Genomic DNA, 14,408 nt, shown 5'->3' on the forward strand with positions numbered 1-14,408 from the left:
AGCCCAAGGGGAGTGTCGGGGACGTCAAAATCTGTGACGAGCTATCAGTCTGTCTGCGCGACACTCAGAAGCCCCATTAAAAACTTTCATAATGTGCTAAGACCAATAAACACTCTCCAACCACAGAGTATAAAATACCCATCATGAGGTCACATGCTGGAGTTCAGTTACGCTAAAAAACAAGAAGCGAGTTTGAGTGCTTTCACAACACAGCCAGTGGTTTGTCAAATATTTCCTGATTAGTAGGCAGTCGAGCTGATGGCATGTTGGTTCAGAGCAACCCAAGCAAAAACCAATCTCCCCCCTCATGTTACTGTAATCTCCAGCATGTGACTTCCCCTCAGGCCGACGGGGAGATGCTGGAAAACCTGCAGCGCACACCAAACCGGTGGCCGGTCTGCCCTGAGAGGATTTAGGGGGGAAAAACACAGCGGCTCTGGGACACATATTATATTCCCACTAGTAAATCCTCTCCAACTCATTACCAAATCCTCACTGCAGGGCCGCTAATCTCTAAAGAGAGACCGGCCAGGTGCCAGTCTTTTTTGTAATGGAATTGCACGCCTCTTTAAGTGATTGCATCAACAATTGCCAGTCCTGATGGATTAGATTAGAATTAGAAGAATCCTATTTGTACTGCACTGCAGGAGGAAACCAAGAACTTCATCATCAACCAAAACAAACATCGGATGAAAACCATTTAGCATTGATTTACATGTGTCAACATTGTAACCGCTGAATTTCTGCCACGCCTGGGTGGCAGTAAAATCTAACGCTGTGTTTGTGCTTGCTTGTCATTCAGTAAATGAAACAGCAAGTCCGCTTTTCATTCAGAGTTGAACACGGGCCTGTCACCGAGAGAAGGATGTGATTGGACGAGCTGTCAGAGAAGTAGATGATTGGACAGATTAAGCGAACAAAAGTCTGCCAGCAGCGGCTGTGAGTGCGATGAGGAAACAATTGGAAAAATAATTGTCGCTTTCCTGTGGCCGGAAGAGCTGCCGTCAAAGTAAACCTTTCACAGTTTGTAAAAAACAATGTAATGAATAAATTTTGGAGTTCTCTTGAAAAAGATTCTGCTTTGTTGAATCCAAATGTCCATGTTTGATCTGAGCAATACACTTCGCCTCCTGTTCATCTGTTTAGGAAATTTCTATTGGTGTTTGTGTCAAACAGAAAAAAGCGACCCTCAATAATAAATGGTGGATATGCTTGAATTTATATTTTCACAGACTGCTCTCTAACTTAATTTAGACAGCATGACTTGTACATCAAAGATTAAGGGATCCTTCAAAAAACAATGCGGTGTTAAAAATATCTGTCTCTGTTTCTGATCGAATGTGACGGGCTAACACTGTGTCGATGAATGATTCATCTGATTGGTGGAGCTGTCGCTGGGATCAGAAGTCCACTGGAGGAAAGCAGCAGGCTTCAGTTTATCAACGAGCAGCTGATGGTCCCAGCAGGAGAGAGACTACAGATTAGCATAGAGAAGTCTCAAGGCATCTGGACGGCTTCATTTGGCTCAGAGCTTCCACAGTAAGAGAAATCGGGCTGAGGCTGCGGATGAGACGACGTTTGTGGTATTTAAATAAACCCAGCTTTGCTGTTCGCTCGAGCAAGAGTTCCCTATGCAGCTCTAGTGATATCAGCATTTGGATTTTCTTTTGTCTGTCAAAGCAAAACTTCGGAGAACTGGGAGGAGCCGGCTCCATTGTACCAGCGAGATCTGAGGTTTCTAGCCAAGTCAGAGTTTAAATGAGTTTCACAATTACATTTGTTTGCCAATAAACATAATTTGTTGTCAAAATAGGACAAGAGGGCAAAGGGAGGGGGATTGTGGAGGACAGTTATTTCTACTGGATGTTTATTTGCACTTTACTCTGACTAATGAGATCTCAAAATAACTAAGCAAGCCAAAAGTGCTGGAAAATGAATGTGTTGCTGCACAGCTGCTGACTTAGGTCACCTAGTTAATGGAACCTGAAGGCACGGGGCATTGTGGGTAATGCCGGCCACTGCCCTGCTGCTCTGCCCTCTCCTCGATGTTACCGGAAAGAGCAGCTTATCAGGTGAGACGAGAGAGAAAGGTATATAGACTTTTGTTACACACATAGCAATGTCTGTAAACACATGACAAAGACGAAATACAGGGACACGGAAACGTAGATAAGGCAAACAGACACATACACTCACATTTTGCACAGACGTCATGCACACAGCAGATTTCACAGTGTTAATAAGGGTTGTTTCTGTAGTGACAGTTATTTTGAGTTGATTGGAGAGTTGTTTGTCCACTCATAGAGCTGATATGGCTCTGAGGCGGCTGTCAAAACTACATAAATGTGTTAAATTAACTGTGATGGGTATGGACTTATATATACACACTGGCATAGTGTTGCTTTTTACACTCAGAGTTAAATTAACACTGATGATTTTGCTGTAGATGGTGTAAATTATACATGGATGCAATACATTCGGTGTTTTTACATATGCAAACATAGATACACAAGCAAACACACACATCTGCATCCACACACACACACAGTATTTTGAAGCTGGATGGCAGCGAGCCTGGGGGAGTCACAGCAGGGAGCATGTCAGAGCGTGGTGAAAGCCCAGTCACAGTGAGGGCAGCCGTCACTAAGTCGCTCTATCAGGTCACTGTGGAGAGCGATGGGATGAACTGGCAGAGGAAGAGAGAATTAAGCTGTCTGACTAAACTGTCTGAGATATGAAGAGTTTCATTCCGAATTGAAACATCTACCGTTTGGAACAAATGTGACACCTACTCTAATAAAGTGGTTGCTGGTATGATAATAAAACTGTCTAATTGTAACTGTTTAATTTTACTGAGGTTATTAACGATATTAAAATCTTTGCTGATAAAATCGTTACATAGCGGAGAATGTGATCATCTGTACTTTGGATATACTGAGCAATACACAAGTTCACAATGCTCTATTTAAAATAAACCCGTTCAAATGAAATGCTCAAAACATTCTTTTACCGTTCTGTTCATCGACTGAAACTGCGCCGGGCATGTTTGCATGCTGGCGGCTCCAAATGGCAGCGAGAGGTAACCGTTTGAAAAAATTTAAACTTCAATACCCAGAAATCCTGCAACATGACGTCAGTGAACTGCACACAGCTCGCTCGTGTTTACCGACCCGGCCGGGCTGTGATGCTTTATACCAAAGCAAACCAAAGAGATGAGAGAGGAAAAAGTCTAACACTGGTGAGTCCTGCTGTTTAGGAGACTTTTAGGAGACCCTCTTCTCTGTTGCAGCCCCACTTTGTGATTTCCGCTGATAAAACAGTTGTATTTTTACATTAACACCTTGCCTAGTGCAGCTTTAACATCCCTTTCCTCAACTGAAATTCAATAACACGACATATAATATGATCCTGTAGGTTGTAGACGCCCTGTACACAGTAGTACATTTCTCAGGTACGGGCATAACTGAGCAGGAATAATTGTCTACACAGCAATGAAAGTATTCCAACACACTGAGAGGCTCCAACCTCTTTCATATTTTCTTATCTTTAATCTTCCCTCAGAGCAGCAACACAATACATTGGAGAATACTTCCATCGCTGTATGATGTAGGCTTTATTGGGGTCTACAGCTACATAACACACTGTATATTCATGTGGCAAAGCCTTAGAAAGAAATTACCAACCACACAGAGAATGTGCTGAAGTACATTTTGAATAATTTATTTTATTCTACTTTCTTGTTTTTCTTTCCCTTCTTTATTACTTCTGACAAGCAGTAATTCTTGCAGTCTGGCTTTTGTAGGCAGCAGTGTGAGACAATGCATAAAAATAGTTCTCATTTTGCAAAGACAGTGAAATAATTCTGCTAGATGTACAAAAATATATCTTAATTGCGTTGGCTTGGTTGTATTCATCTTCTGTGTTATATAATATTTCGTTATCAAAAAGTGCATTCATTCATTTGTTCGTTCATTCTTTTGGAAAAATGTGAAACAGTCTTCATATGTAACAACCAAAATCATATGTAAAAGCAAAGACAATGTCATGAATATTGCAACCGGTTGTTAAATAAAATTATTAAGCCGTAAGCCTCCTACACCAACATAATAACCTGGTAATTTCTCAAATTTGCCTCCAAAACTATTCAGCGCTTTAGTTATTGTCCAGCAAACATAATATTGCTGCAGCTCAGGATTAAGAAAGCAGACAATGCCAGCAATTCTGCTTTGGCATAATACTTTAAAACCCCCATTTTTTGTGAAACTTTCAAACAATCCTCTCACAGTAAATTGTTTGGCTCATAAAGCAAAGTGGGAGTAACAGCTGGTGTCCTGCCAACTGAGAGAGACACCGCCGTACAACCCTGCCCTGATTTATCTGCTGCGTACCTGAACCTCACTGAGATTTTGATTTATTTATACATCACTTTTGGAAGGGGGACTGTTTTCAGAAAAGCTTGACTAGGGGGTGCAGAAGTCACTGGACGAGGCCTTTTAACCGTTCGATGCCCCGGAGTAGCTCTTGGATGGTCCGGCGAGGGACCGGTCCCCCAACGCCTGAGGTGCAGTGGTTTCGTCCGAGGTTATGAGGTAAGGCTGTTGGTGGTCGGATGGATGGACTCTCTTAGTTAGTGGGAAGCAGCAGGATGAAACCGTCTCGGCTCTTCTTGAAGTCCGCGTTGGTCTGGCCGGCCTTGGTTTCCACTGTGACGCTCTTGGGTTTACCCCGCATGTGTAGCTGGACGGCTGAACAGCAAACCTTCACTGGAAAGGGGACTTTCTTGACTCTGGAGGACATACAGACACACACATTTTTGTATTACTATACTTGTGAGGACCTTCAGTGACTACATTCATTCCCAAACCCTTAACCCTAACCTCACCCCTCATACCTACCCATAACCTTTACCCTAATGTAAGCCTAATCCTAATTCTAACCCTAAGGCCCTGTTCACATGAGCATTAGGGTTAAGATGCGGATTAGGTTAGGGTAAAGGTTATGGTCAGGTATGTAGTGGTGAGGGTTTAGGTTAGGGTTAGGGCTTTAGGAATGAAGGTAATCAATGACCATAACCTTTACCCTAACCTAAACCTAAGCCCTGGCCACATGAGCAATAATAACACGTCAAAAAACGGACCATATCCCATGTATTTCAATTAGACTTATCCGTTGATGGATGGCATGGATTGACATTGAGTGCAGTGCGTGAAAAATAACACACCATGTCCGTGAAAAACAGGACAGAGCGCAGATACACGTCATCCGCTAACAGACTTCACTAGCCAATAAAATTTGCACAGACTGCTTCAAAAGGTTTCCAGACACGGCCACAGCAACACAACCTAGGTGGTTTCAACACATACTTCTATATGTGTTGAAACCACTTCTGTATTTCACGTCTGTGAAATTGACGGATGCCAAATGTACCATGTGAACACCACCTACGTTTTAACACAACCCAAGTTCTAACCCTAAAAGATAACCTAACCTAAACCTAATCTAATTCTAATCTTAAACTTAAACCCAAATTCTAACCCTAAAATAGATCCTTATAGAAGTGAGGACTGGCAAAATGTCCTCACTATGGAGGATTTTTCTCATATTTTTATCCTTGTGAGGATATGTTTCTCCCAAGTATCTATAGAGCAAGTTGAAGTTGTCGGTAAAAGCAAAATAAACAGAAATAACCAGTTTGTTGTTCATCAGCCTAACACTTCATCCTGTCCTCTGATGAGTTTGAGTGACTGCCATCAGTTACATCCAGAGTGTCACACACACACACACACACACACACACAATCCCTCTGCTGACAGCTGGGACAAGAAAGTGTGGCTCTGCCTGCCTGGCTGCTGCACAGTCAGCTGAAGATGATCCTGTGTGAAGGCCGTGTTCGCTCCCAGCCCTCGGGGATCCTGCAGCCTCAGCCCGGCCCCGGCGACCCCAACACAAGCTGGCCCGGGCACATGGCTCAGCCGCCGCAACACACACACACAAAGAGCTTTATATCTATCTACGTCACTGTCTCAGGCCCGGGGGACTGTGAGTTCATGGTTGATATTCTTGTTCCTGTACATATTTCTCTTATTTATGTATTTCTATTTGTGTGTGGCACTTTGTTTGAACCCGATGTTGGAAGGCTTTAAAAGGCAGATGCAGAACAATAATTGGAAACGCAGCCAAGCAGCTATTTATGAGTGCCTTTGAATGTTGGTGTATGCAACTCACTAGACACTAGGAAGGCCAATGGATTTGGGCGTTGTAAGAGAAGACTCAAGCTATCAATTAAAGGGGTTTAGACTCATAACTACCATTTCCTAAAAGCAACACACTGGTTTGTACAGAAAGTGGGTCTAGGAAAAGTCATGCGGGGACATTTTGAAAGCTGAGATATTTCAAGTCTGAAACTGACAGCAGTGACTTGATGCTGTCACTTTGGCGGCTTGGCTTTTCAAGCATTACACAATTTGAACTCAGGAAATCGAGTACAACTTCGGGACTTCACACTAGTCACCCCACACTCACAGAGCTGTGCGTGTTGTTCATCCTAAGCCGCTCTAACAGGTGTAGTCTTGGTCTCCATTTTCCAAAGTCACACTCGCCCCCTCGTCCACCTCCAACCCCCAACTTCCCTCAGCCAGCTGTCCTCCTCTGTTGGGCCAGGGACAAACCCGGCCCAGAAACCCACTGACCTTCCCAGGGTTTTGCTCCACATGCGATACTGATCTCCTCATACTGACTACCAAAAGTGAAACCCAACACCAGCGGAGCATGCTCAGACTAAGCCTCTGGCCATGCCCGAGGACGGTGGATGATAGGCAGTGATAGCCTGTGGTGCAGCAGTGTGCTGTGCTTTCTGCTGCTGCATGTGTAAAGCCAAAGACGATGGCGGCTGACGCTGTCCACGTGTCTCAATTGACCTCATTCACAGCAGCTAGTTTGAACTTACGTCAGCTACCTACAGTCTATGTATGTCCCACTGTTGTGTACCAAGATGCACATACTTGTAAACATTTAGCATTTCACAGATTCCCCACTGAAAAACATATTAGAAAAAAAATGGATGTCAAGAATCTGAAGGGATATAGGGTTACATTTGGCTCACTACCGGAATCTAGTTGGGTAGCTAGCTAGCTAACTAGCTAGTAAGCTAACTAATTTCCCTGCTAAATTCAAGCAGTCCTTGTAGTTCCTGCGACTGCTAGCTAATTTGATCACTGTTAGTCCCTTCACTTATGTTGAAGTAACGCAAGTTTTATATGGAAATCTTCCAGGTAGAGTTTCCCGCCCTGAGTGTGATGTAAGTTCAAAATGGCCACCATGGAAATCGGGTCAATGGCACACACACCTGTTGTTTATGACTTGATTTCTCTCTTTCCCTCTTTCTGAGGGCACACTTGTGACGGTGCATGGTGTGTGTAGTGTGTGTGTGTGTGTGTATAGAGGGATTCAGTACACAGACATGGCCCACGGTCTGCTGTCTGCCAACCAGCCCTCATGCTGCAGTCGAATAATTCATCGCCGTGGAGACGATGGCGCAGACAGAACTGGGGCGAAGCAACAGCAATTCCTGGAGGAGCCTATGGACTTCCTGTCTCCCTCCTCTCTCCACCGCTTCCCTCTCTATCTCACTTTCCAAACCTATAAAATACTCCTCCTCCTCCGTCTTTCTTGCCTTTCTCCCTGTCATCTCCTCGATGTTGCCGGATGGTGCTAATCCAATGTGAACATATGCCTCCGGTGTCTCCATTATGGAGAATTATGGGCCATTTTATGTGCAGCTGAGCTGGATGTGTGGTAAGGCATCGCCAGTGTGCCTGATGCCACACCGTGTTACCGATGCTGCTCGGCTCCAGAGGCTGGAGCTGTTGGTCCCATTGTGTGGAAATCAAATCAACACCCGGCCTGTGCAGAATCGCTCCCAGGGAATAATGTGCCATTGCAGATAAAAGATGTTTGCACTGACACCATGGCTTTGTTTGTGTTATGTTTTTTTTTTCTGCCGTAGGACTGTACCCGGAATTTTCCTTCGATAAACTGAGTGTGTGTGTGTGTGTGTGTGTGTGTGTGTTTGTACAGTGGCTACACACTCCTCTTTCTATTTTACGGACATTATCAACACAGTTCACAACACAGGCTTTCCCTCAACATTCACTGCGTTATCATGCCGCCTGGCTCATAGCCAAAAAAAAAAAAAACAATCTGGGATCAAGACGTCCGTTTCGCCAAGTTGTTACATAATGAGCCGATGCATCCTTAATGATAAGTTAACTCATTATCACTGTTACTGTCAAAGGCACCATCAAAAAAACAGTCCACAGGGATGACGATGCATTTTGAAAATACACCCCCCACCCCCACCCCGTCCCATTAATGCACGTAGCCAAATATTGTGTCCCAGTTTCAAATGAAGTAAGAAGCATCACTTGTTGATGACAAACAAACAAACTCCCCCTGAGCCAGAGTCCTTTTGTGATTATGGTTGCTGTCAGGTGAAAACCTTGTTATCTTCAAAGTGTCAAACAGCCTTGATCTTAGCTGCACCACCATGCATTTTTGAGTTTGTCCAAAAGGTTTCGAAGGAGTCTCACAAGCCCAAGAGGTCAGAAAGTTTTCTCAACCCATAGAAGAGCATCTAATCCTTTATCTGAAGTTAAAACATGAAAAACACCCAAACTGGAGAGGTTTTCACATGACAACAGTGTTATGACAGCATGAAGGAGAAAACAAGCATTTGTGGGTAACTATTAATTCTCAGCTGTAAACACTTTCTGTCAGACAGCTGTCAGATTCGTTAACAGGCCGGGTGTGTTGACTCCTGCTCCTAATGATCCCACAGACCCCAGACCAGCAAGACCAGACTGTCAAAACCCTCAGATCATCACACTGGGAAATACAAGATACACCCAAGCTGTATGTATACACATGCATGCACACACACACACACACACACACACATATCGCACCTATGCACTCTCTCTGTCTGTCTCTCCCACACACACACACCCTTCAGACAACACTTTCCGTCTCTGAAGACGTGGCTATGAATAGAGAGAAATGGCAAAGGAAGCGGCTCTGCACCTAACACAGTATTAGTCATACAGTAGCACCTTCGCAGCATCAGACACTGCATTAATGAGAGCAAAAACCGGTTTAAAAAAACTGTCAGGGGCGTTTCATAGCCCGGCTCGGAGTTTTGCACTGTGCAAAAGGTCAGAGAGGTGAAAGAGAAGCCATCAATTCAGTTCATCACTCTGCCCTCTTTTCCTCCTCCTTCATTGCTCATAACAATTCCTTAGCCAAACCATGGCACCGCCCACTTCAATCTCTCTCCTGCCTCTTTCTGTCATCCCCCCTCCTCCCTCTCTTCCTCTCCTCCATCCTCTCTCTCTCTCTCCATCAGCGTCTTCAGCTTCAGGTATAATTGGGTCTCAGGAGGGGATCAAACAGCAGAGGTGTCAAAAGACTGACGGAGCACAGCAAAATCAGAGCGAGGTCAGGATCTCTGCGCAGACATCAGTCCCAACAGGAGAAAAGAGTGACGGACAAGGAGAGGAGATGGAGGAGTAGAGTTGAGGATGAACATGATGGACAATTATTGTAGAGGAATGGAGGAGTCTCCGTTGGACAAGGGAAAGTCTCACGGCGGTCCACTGGATAAAAGGAGAACAAAACTTGACCCTTTTCAGGTGTCAATCACTTGTAAAACAGAGGAACAGGCACGCTCCCAGTTTAATTCCACCAGCTGATTCTAACAGTGAATTACTTAGATAATTACTTGTAGCTTTCTGTCCATCAGAGCCCTTCCCCTCCATCCCAAAATCTTCCTCTCCTCCACCCACATGCAACCCAACGCTCCCTCATCATCAACCCAAGCCTTCAATTCCGCCCGCAATCTTAATCAACACTTCCTCAGCTGCCTGGCAACCATCGCTGGGGCAACAGCAGCATCTGCGGCCCGACAGCGGGGGGGGGGGGGGGGGGAGCAACATGGGCCGAGGCTATCCGAGCCCTCGGGTGCCAGGCGGGGCAGCGGGGAGCGAAGGGAATCACGATCAGACCGTCCACCGCTTCCCGCAGTCACCACGCCAATCATCACCCACCTCATCCATTATAATTATCATCATCGTCATCAGAAACAGTGGGCCTATCTCAACCAGCTGCACGCTGTGTCTTGAGTCTCCGAGGGGGGCATTCTGGGAAAGAAAATGAGTCATACTGTAACAACAGCGGAGCAAAAACATGTAGAGCGATTATGGATTTCCATAAGTGGAAGTATGGGAGCTTTATCCACTGCAGCTCTTATCAAATGCCAAAACCATCGCTCTGTATTCTGAGGTCTTGTATAAGCGAACACGTCTTGAATCATAAATATGTGACATCGAGTTCAGTGTAACAACACCGGCTTCAATCATTTCCTTGGTGTTGATTAATTCTAATGACTATTCACACATTGCAAAAACTGACAGACTTGTTAAGTTATTTTATCTTGTATCAAAACTTATCAAGCTTATTTTAGGATTTCTTCTAGTGAAATCATCTTACTGCACCGGCACATAATCTTACCGGTTTCAACAAAATGTACTTTTTTTTTTCAGGATAATGGAACTTTTGCTTGGTAAAAGTGAAATTGTCTTGGAGAAAGTTTCTTGTTTCAAGACTTTCTTCATTTCTTGAAATAAGTCATATTGGCATGTATCAAGTGACATTTATTGATTATCTGCCAGTGCAGTGAGATAGTTTGACTAAAAAATATAAGCTTGATAGGTCTGGAAACAAGTTGAAATCACTGGACAACTTGTCATTTTTTGCAGTGCACATTTCTGTGATAAGAGTAAATCAGATAAATACACTAAAGTCAGTCAGAGAGGAAGCGCAGATTGTTACACCAAATTGATCGTCAATAGAAGAGATGGCCTACTAACACTATCAGGGGTTTTTAAGCAGCAGGAACAGGTTCCACCTCAGGACAGGTTGTTGGGAAGGCAGCTAAAAATAAAAGCCATGATTTAGTCTTGCACACGCACAAACACGCAAACATGTTCCTTGTAAAGATAAACACACACAATAGACAATATTTGACTATTGTACTACTCTCTAGTTGATGGCGATGAAGCTTGGCCTTGTGTAGTGCAACTTGAACTGACTACAGTGAGAGGAGATTGTTTGGAGGAATGAAAACACTGCTGAGGAATCCATTTGTTGCACTCTGAAGTCGATTCAGCGAATCAGTACATGTCATGTTAGAATCCACAAAGGCGTCTTTTGATGCCGGGACACTTGCGAGGTCAATAGCTTTGAGCCGCCGCCGCCGCCGCTCGAACAGAAAGTCCCCAAGAATTAAAAGGGCTGCATAGTCAGAATGTCTTTATTAAATCTGCTCCTCCACCGCCGAGAGCTTTGATGTGAACTTGTGGGAACGCTCTCATTGGAAAAAGATGACAGAGCGCTCACTCTCCTCCTCTCTCTTCTCTTCTCTTCTCTTCTCTTCTCTTCTCTCTTCACCTCTCTGGCAACTTTCTGAACACGCTTTCACATCACACTCCCTCTTTCACAGCCGTCCAATAATTTTCTGTAAAATCCCTCTTCTCTCCCTCTTGAAATTCTACCATCATATCAGCTCCTTTGCACCATTCTTGTTCATCTGGACTCTCTTGTGATAATATTGTCAAATCTATTCCACCAAGGACATTAATTCCACTTTATGAACATGAACATATTGAGTACAACTTATATACATACATAGAGTGTCCGAAATTAACTTTGTGGCTCACCTGCCGAGGGTTGGTTTAATTAAAAAACATTACCTGCTAAGAATTTTTCATGGAAATATGCCATCCTACATGTTTTCAGCACTATTTTGTGTATAGAATCAGGTGGTGTGTTAACTTGACTTGCTTAATGAATCACAGCATCAATAGAATTCAAATTAAAAGAGAACATTTTGAGGCGTTATGTTATCTGCCAGTGCAGGTGAGTGACTTTTACTTGACTTATTTATCCAACAAAGACTCATTTTATATGCATTTAGCACTTTACAGGTGTCAGTTTAGGATCCTTCACACATCTGTCTCATATTATAAATATAACTGTAATTTTGGTGATCTAGGAATTTAAGTTTATTCTGCTGTTGTACTCACTGCTCTTGCCTAAAATGTAAATGAAAATGTGGGCTATAACTTCCACAGACAGAATGTGCAGATCCACAAGGCCTCAAAATGGGAAAACAAAATACTTTTCTACTTTGCTTAATGGTTCACATGACACAGGAGAAAGTGTAGGAACGTCTCCACACAGTTTGGCCCTTGTCTAAATTTGTTATAACTGACTCTAATGTCCGAAAAGAAGGGCTGCATTCACAGTGAAGGACAGTTAACTACAACCTGAGTGGGGGAGGGAGGGAGGGAGAGAGAGAGAGAGAGAGAGAGAAAGCGAGAGCATGTTCTTGCATTATATTTTGTTCATGGTTTAGTATAGTTTGGGTACAGTAAAAGTCTACTGATAGAGCACCTTCATGTATCAGATACCAGCCTGCTCTCGAAGGCTGCTGGCAGGATTGTTGTCATCATGCAAGTGACGCACGAGCGACGCACAGTCAACAGTCAACAGTCAACAGTCAGTTACAACCGTCGTTTTTAAACACCCAGCTGGTGGAAACAAACGGAACGAAGGAGGAAAGTCAGAGAAAGTTGAGAAGAAGGCAACTCATAAATAAACCATTGAAAAATGATGACAAATCACTGAAACATGTAAAACAGATGAACAACAAACCCAAATCACATTAAATGCCAAAGAGAAAGAGCAGAACGATCTTAATTCTGGAGTGCGCAATGGAAAATATGGAAAAAACTGATTGGTCTTCTAGCGGTTTGACTTTTAGTTTGGCGTGCCAGTCAGGGCAAAGGCCTGACAAAGTGCAACTGAACTCCTGCATATTTTTAAACCAGGAATAATGAACACAAAACAGTATTCAATCAAGGATGTGAGCAAAAATAAGTCAGTTCAAGTAGAAAGGAGTAAAAGGAGTCAGAGGAGTAACAAATGGAGGAGACTAGGAGGAGGAAACGGGTCACTATTTACTTCCATTAGGTTAACCGCTTCGCCATAGCTTTTTTTTTTTTTTTTTTCTTTTCTTTTTTGGCATTTTAAAGTAGAGAGAGACAGGAAAGACTGGGAGAGAGAGAGAGGGGGACGACACGCGACGAATCCCAACCCAGGACACCGCAGCCACATGGCACGCGCCCCGGCCCACTGAGCCACCAGGACGCCCCTCCGTCGCCATAGTTACACATATGTGTTCTGAACAGGGTCACAAATTGCAACGGAAAATCAAAAGGGTTACTGATCCTGCACCAAACCACACCCAGGCCACGGCACAGGACTGAAACCACAAGAGAGGCACAAAACCCAGGGACCCAAAGTCAGCAAAAGGGGACAAGTTGACCGTGGAAAGTGTGGAGAGCAGAGGCAGGCTGCACCGCCTGTTGCTCCGGCAGGCCGGGCCGGGAGACGAGCACATTGAGGACAGCCACTGAGGGAGTGAGGGAGAGAGAGAGAGAGAGAGAAAAAGAAAAAAAAGAGGGGAGGAAGAGAAAGAGAGGAGGCTATTTCAGGCAAGGATGACGACTTTCACGACCTAAAAAGCGAGCTGAGTTTAGAAAAGAGAGGGCCGATTAGTCCGAGGCTGCAGTAACTGGCTGCACGCTGACTTGGGACGTCCAACCGGGTCAAATAAGAAAGTCAACAAGTCGTCCGACATCAGTGACAGGTCAGTGTGTGTGTGTGTCTGTTGGGGGAGGGAGAGGGGCGGTGTTAAAAAACTCTCAGATCACCAGACCACTCACATATGCTTTGAGGTTAATGAAATCACTTCTTTTTTTTTTACTTCACTAGGAAGGGAGGGGTGACCCAGAAGATTGCTATTAATGCAACACCGTCCCAGGTCTTTCCATATTCATAAATGAAACTGCTGATTTAGAGAAGAGCGCAGGAAAATGAAAGGGGGTAGGAGGGAGGTTTGGACGAGTAAATGAGAGTAAATGAAAGGCAGGGGAAGGGGAAGACGGCAGTAGAGAAAGGAGAATGGGGAAGGAGAGAGGAAAAAGAGCGGGAACGACGGAGGGAAGAGAAGAGATATTAAATTAAAGGCTTTAGAGCATAAGAAGCCTGTCTTATTGATCATGGGCCTCGACTCTAGAAATTTCATGCAGCGTTAGATGGAAACTGCTCCATTTAGTCTGATAGTAAAAGTAATAGAAATAGTTGAAGAGACGTGCTTTGGTTTCACAGTAGTTTTTTTTTTTCTTTGTTCCTTTCACATTAGCAGCGCGAGAAGCGGCTGCAAATTTTGGTTAAGCAACCCAACTGGCGTAAAAACTTTTATTATGTTCTGAAAAGAGTCTGTGGCGGCG

General features: G+C 44.1%; 1 protein-coding gene across 1 annotated transcript in view; it reads right to left on the reverse strand.

The window, feature by feature from the left end:
* Nucleotides 1-3,699: 3,699 nt before the first annotated feature.
* The window catches only part of myo1g (myosin IG), a 42,702-nt gene continuing 31,993 nt past the window's right edge, over nt 3,700-14,408 (reverse strand). The window contains exon 22 of the mRNA XM_071894916.2: nt 3,700-4,786. Coding sequence (XP_071751017.2) covers nt 4,624-4,786 — 163 coding nt within the window. The 3' untranslated portion in view covers nt 3,700-4,623. The remainder of the gene's footprint in view (nt 4,787-14,408) is intronic.

Source organism: Centroberyx gerrardi, chromosome 19 (assembly GCF_048128805.1).
Source record: "Centroberyx gerrardi isolate f3 chromosome 19, fCenGer3.hap1.cur.20231027, whole genome shotgun sequence".
In the NCBI taxonomy this organism is placed as follows: domain Eukaryota; kingdom Metazoa; phylum Chordata; class Actinopteri; order Beryciformes; family Berycidae; genus Centroberyx; species Centroberyx gerrardi.